This window comes from Hippocampus comes, unplaced genomic scaffold (genome assembly GCF_001891065.2).
Source record: "Hippocampus comes isolate QL1 unplaced genomic scaffold, H_comes_QL1_v1.1 scaffold269, whole genome shotgun sequence".
In the NCBI taxonomy this organism is placed as follows: Eukaryota; Metazoa; Chordata; class Actinopteri; order Syngnathiformes; family Syngnathidae; genus Hippocampus; species Hippocampus comes.
This window is the reverse complement of record NW_017805376.1, coordinates 451,957-466,062: the sequence shown is the minus strand read 5'-3', so window position 1 is coordinate 466,062 and position 14,106 is coordinate 451,957. Positions and strand designations below refer to the sequence as shown.

The following is a 14,106-nucleotide window of genomic DNA, read 5'->3' as shown; positions in this document are numbered from 1 at the left end:
AAATAACCATAAAACATAAAACAAGAAGACATTGGTTTTTGCTCGGCCCGTGGTGTTCATCAAATAGTTCGCTGAATTTTTTCGATACATCAATGGATGCTATTTTCGTAACATTACGGTGCGAGCATGCGACTGTAACACACAAAACGCGGTTTAAACTGTCGTCGGAGATCGCGGCCGCCGCCATGTTTCAATGTTGTTGACAGACGACAGGGCAAACGACCCAATCGCTCAACGTGAATATTGCAAGAGTTTGCACTGATGTAAACCCTCTACACAAAAATGTGGAGGGTTGTTTGAAAAAAATGCCGACCGTAAAGTTTTTTTTCGACGTAGAAATTCTAGGTCGGTCGGGTTACCGGAAACACACTACTTTTTTTTCTACGCCTAATGACAAAACACCATAAATAGAACAAGCTTACTCTTAATGGTTTTCAGTGGAAACAGAAAAAAAAATAATGCAATATTACATTAGATTTGATTGTAGTGAGACACACTTTGCCAGACACAGAAAACGGGGACTGGTAGTGGATCTGTGTGCTGTGTTTGCTCAATCTACATTGCTGGGGATTGTGGTGGGATGAAAGCAAGATTTCAGACTAAAAGAGTAGATGTGGCTGGCTCAGTCCAGCAGCAGTAATGATGCTCAATGGATTCCCCCAGATGCGTATATTCAGGGTGAAAATGATGCCATCTCGAGGGAAATGCGTTGCCAAAGCTCTTTAGTCTGTTTGCCTCTCTTCAGGTTCTGCAGTACATCATTTAACTGCATCACACCCACCGGCGTGAGACAAAAAGCAGCTCTGGCGCTGCGGATGATGTTGACAAAGTCATCATAGTCAGCAGGTGTTAAGTGGATGAGCCTGTGATGGATATACTAAAAAAAAAAAAAAAAAAAAAAAAAAGGACAAAGGATGATTATCTTGGAGGATTGCATGGAATCAAACAATTCTGAAATAACCTCCTCCCCAAATCACATTGATATGATTAAGGACCTGTCAACTACATTCCTTGTCAAGTGCCGTGGTGGATATCTTGCAGGTGTATAAGTGGTTGAACTGTGTCGACATTAGGCCAAGGCCATATGGGAGGCCTCCAGACTAACTTTTTTTTTTAACTAAGTAGCACAGAGGCCCCTCATTTAAAAATTTATTATGTAAATACAAAATTTAGGGGCACACATCGTAAGTTGACGAGCAATTTACTCCACTCATTTTCACTCATGTCTGATAAATTGGCTGAAGCATAGAGTAGAAAGTTGTCAGTTACAACAATTATTCAAGAATAGCAATTAAAAAAAAAATAAAGAGCAGATTTACTCATTGCGCAGGTGTAAATAAAATTACTTGCACCGTTTCAAATTTTAGGAGCCAACATTTAGGGGCAGTCTGGAGCCCTGCCATATGGCCTAAAATATATATATATTTTGTTGTTGTTCCCCCTCCGCCCCGAGATGATGTGCAATGTCTGGAAAATTGCTTATGAATGCTGAAACGCTGAATGCGAAAATTTGAAGTGTCATGATGTGTGATAATTCATGTTGGAATGTTCTATTGAACAATTCTACCAAGTGAACTAGTGCCAAGATAACATAGTATGTTAAGTAAAGTTCAATTGTATTGAAAGGTGTGGGATGCTGAAACTGAAAGTGTGTCATGTCTGTCCCACTGGAAGCGAATGGGCAATTCAACAGCTCCATTTACAAGCACAGTTCTGCTTGTGATATGGACATAATGAGCCACAAAGCTGTCACCTTTGCGGGGGACTCAGAGAAAGCACACGTAACTCGGACATATCAGCTCCTGGCTTGTTAAAAATACTCGGCATGGTGTTGCTTTTTAATGTCACCTGAGTGGCGTCCCCTCTCCCAAACTATACCGATTCCTCGTAGCTGAAATATTCACTGCGCGTACGCGCCTCTATGCTTGTCCTAGTTGAGTGGACACCATCATATGGGGGTGGGGGTTTTACAAAACATGCTTACATACCCTTTTTGTAAAAAATGTGGAATACCATGCGAGGGTGCATCTTGTTTGTTGTTTCTGGTCTGGCCAAATGTTTGCAATGCATTATGGCACTGTTTTATTTTGTGTCCCCCTGTTGTTCATTGTCTAATGTTGCCTATTGTCCGGCAATGATATGCACACATTTCATCTCCACACTTGATGGACATACCTGTGTTTTGAAATGTTGCCATAAAAGTGAAATATATCAATATAAAGGTGTATTTTGCAGCTATTATGCATTTTCCAAGCTAAACTAATTAAATACCAAGACTGGCCAAAACAGACAAAAAGAGGGTTAGTATAAGGGTCAACCATCATGTTTGATACTGAATCGTGAGACTGCTTCATGTGAGCATTATAAACATTCAAATACAACCAGATGATGATGGGAACCAGCAAACAGAAAAAAAAAATTGCTTTTTCAGATTGATTTATCTTACGGGGCCCTACTATACATGGGATTCTACTGTAATTCCCTCTCATGTGATATTGCTTAATGGTTTAGTTGTTATTTAGCACTAACTCATAACCAATAAACAACAATAACTGGTTAATAAATGGTAATTGAGATACATTGGTTGTCAGACATTTCAATGCAAAATAATATGTATTTGATTGTTTGATTAATCAATGGAATAATCGATAAAATATTCTAAAAAACATTCCAACAGTGATAGCCCCACACATGACCCTGTTTGGAAATCACTGTGCAATTGAGACAACCAATCATTTATTTAGTCTTGCTCACATTTAGTCTGTCACTGAAGTCAGACAAGTGAACCTCGAGAAAATTCGTGGCCAATTATTTAAGTGTATTTCAATACTGATTATGAAAATGGAAAATATATTTTGCAAAACTGAGCAACCTTCTGCTGATATGCATTTGGCTATAAATGTGTCATACCTGCAGGTATGACTGTTGACACCGCTGAACAAGCTGGTGGAAGGCAGGTGTTCGTAGGTGAGCGTGAATGTGAGCAGGATTCAGCCTCTGTAGAGCCTCCATGATGATCTCCTGAAGAACAAATGGACTCAGGACACCTTTAGCCACTCCCACACAGAATTGGTAGACGAAGTTGACTCCTGACAAAACAGAATATGAGAAAAGGTGAAAAGACAGTCTTATCAAAATAGAACAACTGAAGGTGGCTGCAGTGTTGGCCAGGCACTGTAGTGTTCTTAATAACTGTGTGTCACTATAATCCAGTTGTTTTTGTTATCTTTTCCGAGCCAAGGAAATGTTTCTTTCATTGAAAAAAATCCCACGGCACACCACTCGCTGAAAATGTGAAAAAAAAAGCTTATTTTAACAATTAAAGTGTGATGTTGTTTTTAGAAGCGTTTTTTTTTTTTTTTTTAACATTGAAGAACAACACTATTATTCCCCACACCTGCTTGAGAGGACTGGTATCAAAGCTACAGCCATGTGTCAAGATGAGCCTGACTATCTCTAGTTGGAATTTCTCAACCTTGCACACCAGCTCGGGCTCCTTTCCTGTCAGAGAGGTGACATTCAACCTACAGCCATCTTATGTCGCCGGGGATCAGACCACCAGGGTTCCCACATTTGGCTTGGCTGCCACCCTTGGCCCACATGGACAGATTTTGCCACCTTAGATGTGGATCTCTGCAGTTCAACCAAAGTGATCATGGACATCTAGGCTGCATCACTGTTTAAGCTCTCCTTTTTTGGGCTGAACGTTTAGAAGGACAAGTATCTGTATGTGCCGGAGCTTCCACCTCAAAGTGTAAGCGGCCTAAAAGAACTGTGTTACTGCCAACAAAAGAACGACAGTCAAACCTCGTTTCAACGTACCTCATTTATGTTTTCACCTCTATAATGTATTGTTTTCACGAAATTCATTTTCATTTGCCAATGAATCTTACAAGAACACCTTTATAACATAAACTTCATTATAATGACCATATTTTTCCCACAAAATAATGAAAAGCCATTTGACACCGTGGAAAGCTAATTGCCGCCGTGACCTTGCCTGTGAAGAAAATGTACAGTGTGGGTGTCAGGATCACGTTCTGTTAGTGTCCAGCAGGTTGCAGAGGCATTCTCGGATTTCTTGCCGCACATGTGTCTGGCATCACAATTATTTGGACTATTTAAGGACCTTATGCACCAATGTCAAGCTGTCAGATAATTTCACCTTGCTCAAGTCATTGTTCATGTGCATTTTGTCGAGAGGCTCTCTTATTACTCTTGTTCCGTTTTTGACTCTTGCCTTGATTTATGTTTTCTCCGTTATCCTGATGCTGCATTTGCTCCTTTGCAATCCGCCATGATTTTTCCAAATTGGCTCTTCGTCGCACCTATCATTTAGTACGGATTTGCGAGGTAGATGACTAGAAAACGGCTTTCAAAACATCCATCGGACACTTTGAAGATCTTGTCATGCCTTTTGGTTCAACCAACGCTCTTGCTGTTTTCCAGAGGCTAGTCCAGTGTCTCTCAGTTATTTTCTGTTATGCACCCCGCCTTCCCAAGAAGAAAACAATTCACCCCCCCACTCTCTGCTGCCACGATAGTTATCATTTGTCTTTAAAATTGTTATAAGTACACTTCTGCATTACATTGTACCTTTATTAACATTTAGAAAAGAAAAAAGAAATATAGTTAAATTTACAACAAAGAATAACTTTATTAAAGTTGTTTTTAATCTGTAACAGAAAAGATTTTAAATGCATCAATTTGCCTGAAAAAAATTTGTTTAAACTGTCAACATTTTTGACCAATTTACCATTTGAGTCTGAAAACTAAAATTGAATAAATTCAATAAATAATAAGTTCAAATTCAGTTCAGCAACATTAACTCAGGAGCAGAATATATAAAACACTTTAGTCTACAAAACAAAAATGAATAAAACAATTTGTAGTGATTTTTTTTATCTCTTCTTTTTTTTTTTTTAAATCAAAATGAGGAAGTCCGGATTATTGGCTACAATGAGCACATTTTGCAGTGCACAACTTTTCCAGCGGCTTATCAGCGTGATTGAGGTGAAATGCCTGTAAGTGGAGCATTGATTTACCGTATTTTCCCCACTAAAAGGCGCATCAAAAAGCCTTCCATTTTCTTATAAGCTCACAGCGCGCCTTAAAATCCGATGCGCCTTGTGTATGGCTACTAAGGTAATATGTCAACCTCAAAATGGCTCCTTGCTAGAGACATGCTTACAACGCAGAGTTCAAACTTAAGGCGATCGGGTTACGCAGTTGAACACGGAAATAGAGCAGCGGCAAGAGAGTCAATGTTATAACTTCCTGTTGGTTAAGTGAACTGTGTCGCTGCTTTATTAAATAAGTTCTACTGACATTTGATCGTTCTGTAGCAACGCCACTCAACAGCTAAGCTATCTTAGCTGTTGTCGTTTGTTCAAAGCTTCTTTGATCTGTGACGTGGGTTGCGTTGGCGCTGATTGGTTGAATCACGCGCGCACAGCACAGAGCTGCGGACTATGGACTGCTGAGGTGCGCTTCACTCGAGTGACAGCATTTTCTTGATCGTAGATCCATCTAGTGGATGCATTGTGGATTGCGTCTTACAGTGCGGCGCATCAAATATATGAAAAAAATTACAAAATCGTCTATTCATTTAAAGTGCGCCTCATAATCCAGTGCGCCTTTTTGTGCGGAAAATACGGCATTTGGCTTCATGCCGTCCGCCACCAGCACTTTCAGACACAGTTAACACACCGGCCTTTCCTCGTCTCCCACTGTAGTCACTTTGAGGCCAAGCGCTACATACGCTTCATCATATTTCCTTGTCTTAGCTTTCAGGTGAATTTCATTTGCCTCATTATCTTCGCCTCTCTCTGCCTTTCTTTTCATCTTGTCTCTTGAGGTTTGTTTCCTGCACTTCATATCACCCGCTCGGCGCAAAAATAAATAAATAAATAAATAAAAACTACACCATAGAGCTAATACTCCCTGCGCACAAGCTGACAATGAGGGTGCCACTGCCAACGGCTGTAGTGGATGTGCAGTTACACTTTATTCTATTCTCTTCGGCAAAAAAGCATGTTCCCCAGAGTCACACGCATCCCCCCCGGCATCGCGGCGTGCCCCACTATTTGACAAGGACTGGCCTAATCAATGATGTTCTCCGAGATCTCATCAATATCAGTTGTTTTGTTTATTTGGATGATATTTGAATATTCTCGAGAACCCTGAGGAGCCACAAACAGCCCATTTGTCCCATTTTACAATGACTTTTGGAAAACTAATTATTTGCAAAGGCTGAGAAACGAGTGTCGATGCTATTCAGTTCGTAGGATTCATTATTGAATGAGGTCGGCTAAGAGTTGATCCCACTAAAATCAAAGCAGTCGTTAAATGGCCAATACCCACTACTAGAAAGCACTTGATACGACTTCTAGGTTTTGTTAATTCTTATTGCCGATTTATCTGGAACTACAGTCAATTAGCAGCACCATTAACCAAATTAACTTCGACCAAGACCAAATTTCAGTGGACATCAGAAACCGAAACCGCATTTAATAACCTTCAAAGAGCATTCTCTAATCCACCAATCTTGCATCACCCTAATCCTGATCTACCATTTGTTTTAGAGGTGGACGCTTCAGATTCAGAAGTGGGCGCTCCCCAGTCGACCAGAGACTTCACCCCCTGTGCCTTTTTCATACCGAGAGAATCAAATTATGATGAAGGGAACAGAGAATTACTGGCGCTGGTACTTACTTGCATTACAGGAATGAAGACAATGGTTATAGCACCTATGTCAAAGTAAAGGCCTGCGGGCCACATCCAGCCCGTGAGAAGGTTTTCTACGGCCCCTGGGATGATATTGATTTATTATTAGAAGCGACCCGCAGACCGCAGCAAGCCGGCAGCCCGCAGACCAATACTACATTTCCCACAATGCAACAGTGACACGCCAAGCAGTCGGCCGCTTCATTTCAATATTTATTAGTGCAGCAGTCGTTAGCATAACAGTAATGTTAACTTTCAGATACCCACCAAAAATGGCAAAACGAAAGGTGAACACTGAGAACCGGGGGGTTTCAAACAAGGTGGGAGTCGGAATACATGTTCATGGACGTAGCTGGAAAACCTGTGTGTCTTCTGTGCGGAGAAAGTGTGGCGGTATTGAAAGAGAATAATTTGAGACGACATCATGAAACGAAAAACGCGGACAAAAAAAAGAATATGGACATGGAACAAAGGCTACAGAAGGCTGAGGAATTAAAACGAAGACTCAAATCTCAACAGGCTCTGTTCAAAAAAGCCAAAGCACAAAGCCAGGCTGCTGTCAAGTCCAATTTTATTGTGGCAGAAGAGATCGCTAAATTAACTGGCCATTTATGGAGGGGGATTTCATTAACAACTATATGCTTAAACTTTGTGACGAAGTTTGCCCAGAAAAAAAGTAACTCTTTTTCAACGTGAGAATGAGCAGGAACACAACTGCCAGCAGTTGTCCATTTATCTAAAAGAGCAGCTTGTGAAAAGAAGAAAATATTTCACCGCATACTCCTTGGCTGTGGATGAGAGCGCCGACATTTTCGACATTGCCCAGTTGTCAATTTTCATCCGCCAAGTGGACTCCAGCCGAAGCGTGACAGAGGAGTTTTTGGTTTTATGTCCTATGCATGGCACAAACAAATCATGCCCCGTTGATTTGTTTGGAGAGGTGTCAAGATGTGTAAATGAGATGGAGCTGCCTTGGGAAAAACACGTGGTTTTGACAACCGACGGGGCACCTGCGATGTGTGGACACAGGAGTGGATTGTCGGCAAAGATACAGGAGAAGATGCAGGAGGAAAACGCCACATGTCAGTTGACAGCTTACCATTGCATCATACACCAGGAATCGTTGTTTGGTAAAGCCTTGAAAATGGAACATGCAATGAACACCATCACGCGCGCCGTTAACTTTATCAGAGCCCATGGTTTAAATCAGTGTTTTTCAATCTTTTTTGAGCCAAGGCACGTTTCTTTCATTGAAAAAAATCCCACGACACACCACTAGCTGAAAATGTGAAAAAAAGCTTATTTTAACAATTAAGGTGTTATATTGTTATTAGAAGGGTTTTTTTTTGTTGTTTTTTAACATTGAAGAATAACACTATATTATAACACCTTGAATAGGAGTCAAATCCACATCAATCAAATATTTTATAGTCTTTCATATTTATTCTCACTCTGTGTGATAAATGGTTTGGATGAACACAGATCTGATATCCTGGCAGCAATCGATGATTGACATTAGAAGCTCTTCCTCAACAGCTCTCATTCATTCTATGTTTTTATTTTTTACAGCAGTCAGGCTATTTCTTTAGCCGCTTTGGGTCCAAACATTTCATTTACAATGGCTTTGCAGGCGGGAAGTATTAATTGCTCTGCCACTGGGATTTTTTTTATTTAGCCACAAGTTCAGCGACATGGTAACTCTCTCACCCCTCACACCACTGCTATCCTTGTCCACAGTCTCGTCACCTCCTCTATTGATTATTGCAATTCACTTCTTTTCGGTGTCCATCACAAATTCCTCCATAAACTTCAACTGGTCCAGAATTCTTCAGCCCGAATCATGACTAGAACCCCCTCCTTTCATCACGTCACCCCCATCCTCTGACAGCTCCACTGGCTCCCTATCAAACTTAGAATCAACTTAAAAATACTCCTCTATACATTTAAAGCCATCCATAAGCTTGCCCCCCCCATCTGTATGACCTTTTTCAAATTTCCGTTCCCTTTTGTTCCCTCAGGTCCTCATCCTCTGTCTACCCTTTGCCCGTCCGTCTCAGCACGATGGGGTGCAGAGCTTTCAGCCACTCTGCCCCCAAACTCTGGCACTCACTCTCACCCAACATCCGAAAAATTTATTCTCCTCCCACATTCAAATCCCATCTCAAAACCCACCTATTTAAAATCGCATACTCAGTTTAAATTTATCTCTTCTTTTATTATTTATAATTTTTTATGTGCTTTTATTGTTCTTGTTTTGATTGTAAGGTGTCCTTGAGTGTTTTGAAAGGTGCTTATGAATAAAATGTCTTATAATTATTATTATTAACTTGCTTTCGAGGCTCGCTTGTTTACCTCGGCGTTTTTTTGCTCATGGGTGTTCCTTGTTTCTCTGTGTGTTCACACAGGCGAACATACTCCACATTTTTGTTTCGGAGTGAAGGGTGTTTTGTTTGGAGATGGAACACCTTGAAGTTAGGAGGGCCCCATAAAGGGCCCTCCGTCATCTGTCAAAACAAATCGCTGATGCACATTGTCATGTGTCAACATGTTATACATCTTTTAAAAGCTGAGTTTCTGGAGATTTGAATGGTACCCTACATGTTACAATTGTCAAATTTGAACTGAAGCTTGGGGAGACTTAAGCTTTGATCCTGTAGTGTTTTCAAGTCCTAATCAACATTCTATCGTTCATTCATTTTCAAGGCAGATATTGTGAAAAGAAACTAGACGAACATAAGATTCACCTTTTTCTTCTGTTTTCAAACATCCATAGTTCAGTGACAGGAGCACTTACACAAATTCTTACTGTATGGGAGAAATATTCATAATGTGACATTTTGAATATTTCAAAAAGTGACCAAAACTATGCTGATAGTCCAAATGGTTCAAGAATAGCTAAAAATTGACTTTGGGTGCACCTTTCCACAGGCGTTTTCTGCAAAGTTGCCCTCGGTTTAAGGGCAATTTTGTCGAGTCAGTGCCGTTGCATCTCCGGTAAAAGTAAATCCAAATGAAAGATAGCTTTCGTTTTATTGCCTCGCGCCAGAACCTTCGCTTGTCTCGAAGCACAAGGCAATTTGCTAGCTGCTGCTGCTACTTACTGATATATAAGAGAACTACATGATTACTCTGCCAGGCAACAGACTGCACAGGCATACATATTGGATAATTTCCCACAGCCCACCTGACAATATCTCGCGGCACACTGGGCACAGGGTTTGAAAAACACTGGTTTAAGTCACCGCCAGTTCAAGGCATTTCTGACACCTGCAGCTGCAAGTTCATTGCATTCAGATGACTTGTAATGTTGCACAGAAAAGCCATTTCACACAAAAACCTTTCATCTCTGAGTTGTGTTGTGTCTTTCCCCTTGCTGTCCGTTCTTGGACACACAGAGCTCGAAACATCTTTGCAGCACCTTTCCCTGGCTTAGCCATTGCACCTCAGTGTAATAGGGCAAATCACCATGCTAAGTTTCTAATTCTGTCAGAAACATATAAAAGATCCAATAAATTGATCAAAACTCCACAGAAATTAGATTAAAATCACACTCACTATTCAAAATGTGTGTATGGATGAATAGTTATTAAGTTGTTTTCACATAATTCCTGTACTGTGCTCACACGCTCATCAGTGCTGTTTGGTGCATTGAATGAGATTTTCTATACACATTTTAGATGTCCTACTTTGTGAGTGGTCGTTTAGCGCACCGCACCTCAAGTCTACTGACCAACATGATTAAGTGCAGTCCTTCTTTTGCTTCTCCACACAGCTATCGACCATTTACAAAACTGAAACTCAAAATACACAACAGTGTGTTCTTCAAGCAGGCAATGTTGCTCCGCTTTCACTCAATTCATGCACACTCCCATGGTAGGGCGTGCATTTATTTTTCAGGGGTAACTACATCGGGACAACACCTGCGCTCCAGTCACGGAGGCTCCTCATTGTGTCTCTTTCCCAGATACGCTTCTTGTGCGTCCTGTGGAGTTCCAGCCGGGGAGGCCGGCGCCTCAGGCAGTGATTCTTGCCTGATCGACACCGTGAGGCACACACATCATTCAATATTACTGCGCATCAGAGGAAAAAGAAAAACGCTAAACTAAAATTTGAAATAGCTAACACCACAACTACATCTCCAATACATTGTGAAGGTGGTGCCCTCTTGTGTATTGCCAGCATTTTAACATGGCTAAAAGCTCAAAAAAGTTTATGTTGCATGTAGGGGTGTCAAATGATCATGTTAATTGCAATTAATTAATTACATCACATTTAGCGTGTTTTTTTTTTAAAGAATTAAGAATTAAGAAAAAGAAAACCTTTATTAGTCTTGCAATGGAGAAATTCCCAAATCACAGCAGCAAAGTTATGAAAGGAAGAAGTAGTCGCGTTGATCTAAATTTTGATCTCTGCCTTTATTGTTTCATAGGTGGGTTGCCTTTTTATAATATCCCTTTTTATGTGTTAGCTTGTGTTCAAGTTGTTGAGGGTGGGGCAACAACTGTCAGTCACAGCCTGAAGCGGACATTGATCGGCTGTCATGATGTTGGGGCTTGTTTAGCATAAGCTGATTGGCTCCCATTGGAGTTGGGAGGGCCAGCAAAGCAGCGGTGAGGAGAGGAGAGGTGAACATGGAGGAGCATGTGAGGGTTCTCAACCCAATAAATGGAAAATTTACATTCCAAAAACGTCCTGACGACACAATTGCTAAAGGTAGAGTGTTGTGCCTAATTTGTAAGGAGTTTGCTTACCACCGAAGCAGCTCAAATTTAGCCTCCCACATCAATGCAAAGCACCCAGTCGCGTGTGCAGCCACAGCTAACGTTAGCACCGAAAACGTTAGCATTATAGCGAGCAAGCCATAAATAGCAAAGGTCTTCGGCAAACTAAACTCGAGAACACCCTACGTACGAGGCATAGTTGATGTGTCCTCTTTAGACTACTAGAAGTGATTGACGTTTATTTCAGCACTTTTGGTTTGTGATGATGAACAGTGTTATTGTTGAAGTGCTAACTTACAGCACTGTTTTTTAAGGGTCTGTTTTATTTTTGTTTATTATCTGAAGCAAGTTCAGTGTTGAGTACTTGTATTGCTCTGAGATTTTTTTCTTACTGTTTTTTATATGTTAACCTAAGCACTTTGTAAGGACCTAATGTTCTATTTAATTTTTATTTTGTAATTCTTTGGAGATTTACAAAACCAAACAAAACTTTGAAATTCCCCTTGTGGTCGAAACTAAAGGTTGCATGTAGGACTTTGACTTGTCTCAAATACAGCAGAAAGTAAATGGCTAGGACTGCATCTGTCCAAGTCTGCTGAAAAACAATAAAATACTTTATAATGCCACTTTTTCTTCTATCTTTTGATCTGCCTCAATAATGTAATGAATTTAAAATGAAAATAGGGGTTTTCTCAGTAATTTTTAGATGAGATGAAAATATAGATTAATTACAGACCCGAATTAATCACACATTTTTTTTTAATCGCTTGACAGCACTAACTGCATGATACAGACCAATTACAAGGTGCAATACAATTTTCGATGCCGATTACTCTATAATTTGTTCTGTTGCAAAGACTGTATCAGAGTTAAGAACTAAATCTTAGTCTTATTTGCTACTGCTACAGAACTCGATAAATGAAAACAAATCGGTGTTGAATGTGTTGAAAACAAAGAGTGTGTTGTTTAACTATAAACACCAAAACATTGTCAATCAGCTTATATTGAGGGGCATGGAAATTGGGTAGGTGAAAAAGGTGACGCTCCTTGATGTAATGTTTGATGAAAAGGTGACCAGGACACATTAATTCTGTTGTTCAAAAAAAAAAAAAAAAAACTAACTAAATGGGAAGAGGCATTTCCTGTATTGGAAGACTTATCTCAGAGAGGTCACCAACCTTTTTGAGGCTGAGAGCAGTTGCTTGTGTACTGATTTATGTGAAGGTTACCGGTTTGATACACACTTCTGAAATAAAATGGATCAATATACCTTTAATGATTTTGTTAATAATTAATAATATTTATTGATGTCTGTTTTTGTCAAAATAATTACATTAATGAGGTGTCCGCATTTCAGACAACCCATTAATGTATATACCCCCCAGCCCCGCAACGGGACAGCGACAATATGAAACAATTTATTTCTATAAATATCGGCCAGCGTTCGCATTTTCCAAAGATCACTTCTATAACATTCCCAGAAAATTACAAAGTCCCATCAGTGGTGCGCCCTTCTCAGAACAGGCCCGCAGGCTACTCATGGTCCGTGGGGGCAACCTGATGCACCACTAACGTAGCTGATTCTAAATACATGAAACAATGAAGACTAAATCAGGGGTGCCCAAGTCTGTTCTTTGCCCCTATCCAGATCTATCTGCAGGCTTATTATCAATCTTCTGCTAAGCTTACTGATGCGGACAAGACTCAAGCACCCCTGCTTTAAATTTTCCAGGGTGCTTTAAATTTTCCTTCAGTCTGAGTGCTCACGTTTGATGTGTGAATGGTTGTTTGGGGCACACACCGCTTGTCACCCAAAGGCCGCTAGGATAGGCTTCAGTTTACCTGTGCATGTAATAGGGTAAGTGGCATAGAAAACAGATGACTGGATATTATTTTACAACACAATATACAGTGATGTATGACATTTAAAGGCCTTACATTTATATTTTGAAGACTATTTAAGATACAGTTGAAATACTGCAGAAAACATTGCATGATATAAACTGTCACTCCATTTTTTTTTTTCCCCTCCGTGAGCCGTCACCTTACCGTGGTGGAGGGGTTTGTGTGTCCCAATGATCCTAAGTTGCCTGGGGCTTTATGCCCCTAGCAGAGTCACCCATGGCAAACAGGTCCTAGGTGAGGGACCAGACAAAGCATGGCTCACGAACCCCTTATGACGAACAAAATAAACGGAACCCAGTTTCCCTTGCCCGGACGTGGGTCACCGGGGCCCCCCTCTGGAGCCAGGCCTGGGGGTGTGGCTTGTTGGCGAGCGCCTGGTGGCCGGGCCTGCACCCATGGGGCCCGGCCGGGCTCAGCCCAAAGAGGCAACGTGGGTCCCCCTTCTCATGGGCTCACCACCCATGGGAGGGGCCAAAGGGGTCAGGTGCAGTGTGAACTGGGCGGCAGCCAAAGGCGGGGACCCTGGCGGTCCGATCCTCGGCTGCAGAAGCTAGCTCTAGGGACATGGAATGTCACCTCTCTTGCAGGGAAGGAGCCCGAGCTGGTGCGCGAGGTAGAAAATTTCAGACTGGATATAGTCGGACTTACCTCCACACACAGCCTGGGTTCTGGTACCAGTTCTCTCGAGAGGGGTTGGACTCTCTTCCACTTTGGAGTTGCCCACGGTGAGAGGCGCAGAGCAAGTGTGGGCATG

At 41.2% G+C, this 14,106-nt stretch overlaps 1 protein-coding gene across 3 annotated transcripts in view; it reads right to left on the bottom strand.

Annotated features, from left to right (window-relative positions):
* Positions 1-554: 554 nt before the first annotated feature.
* The window catches only part of zswim8 (zinc finger, SWIM-type containing 8), a 179,613-nt gene continuing 166,061 nt past the window's right edge, over positions 555-14,106 (bottom strand). For all 3 annotated transcript variants that reach the window (XM_019872083.1, XM_019872084.1, XM_019872085.1), the window contains 2 exons: positions 2,911-3,089; positions 555-877 (listed from right to left, as the gene is read on the bottom strand). In XM_019872083.1, coding sequence (XP_019727642.1) covers positions 674-877; positions 2,911-3,089 — 383 coding nt within the window. In that variant the 3' untranslated portion in view covers positions 555-673. The remainder of the gene's footprint in view (positions 878-2,910; positions 3,090-14,106) is intronic.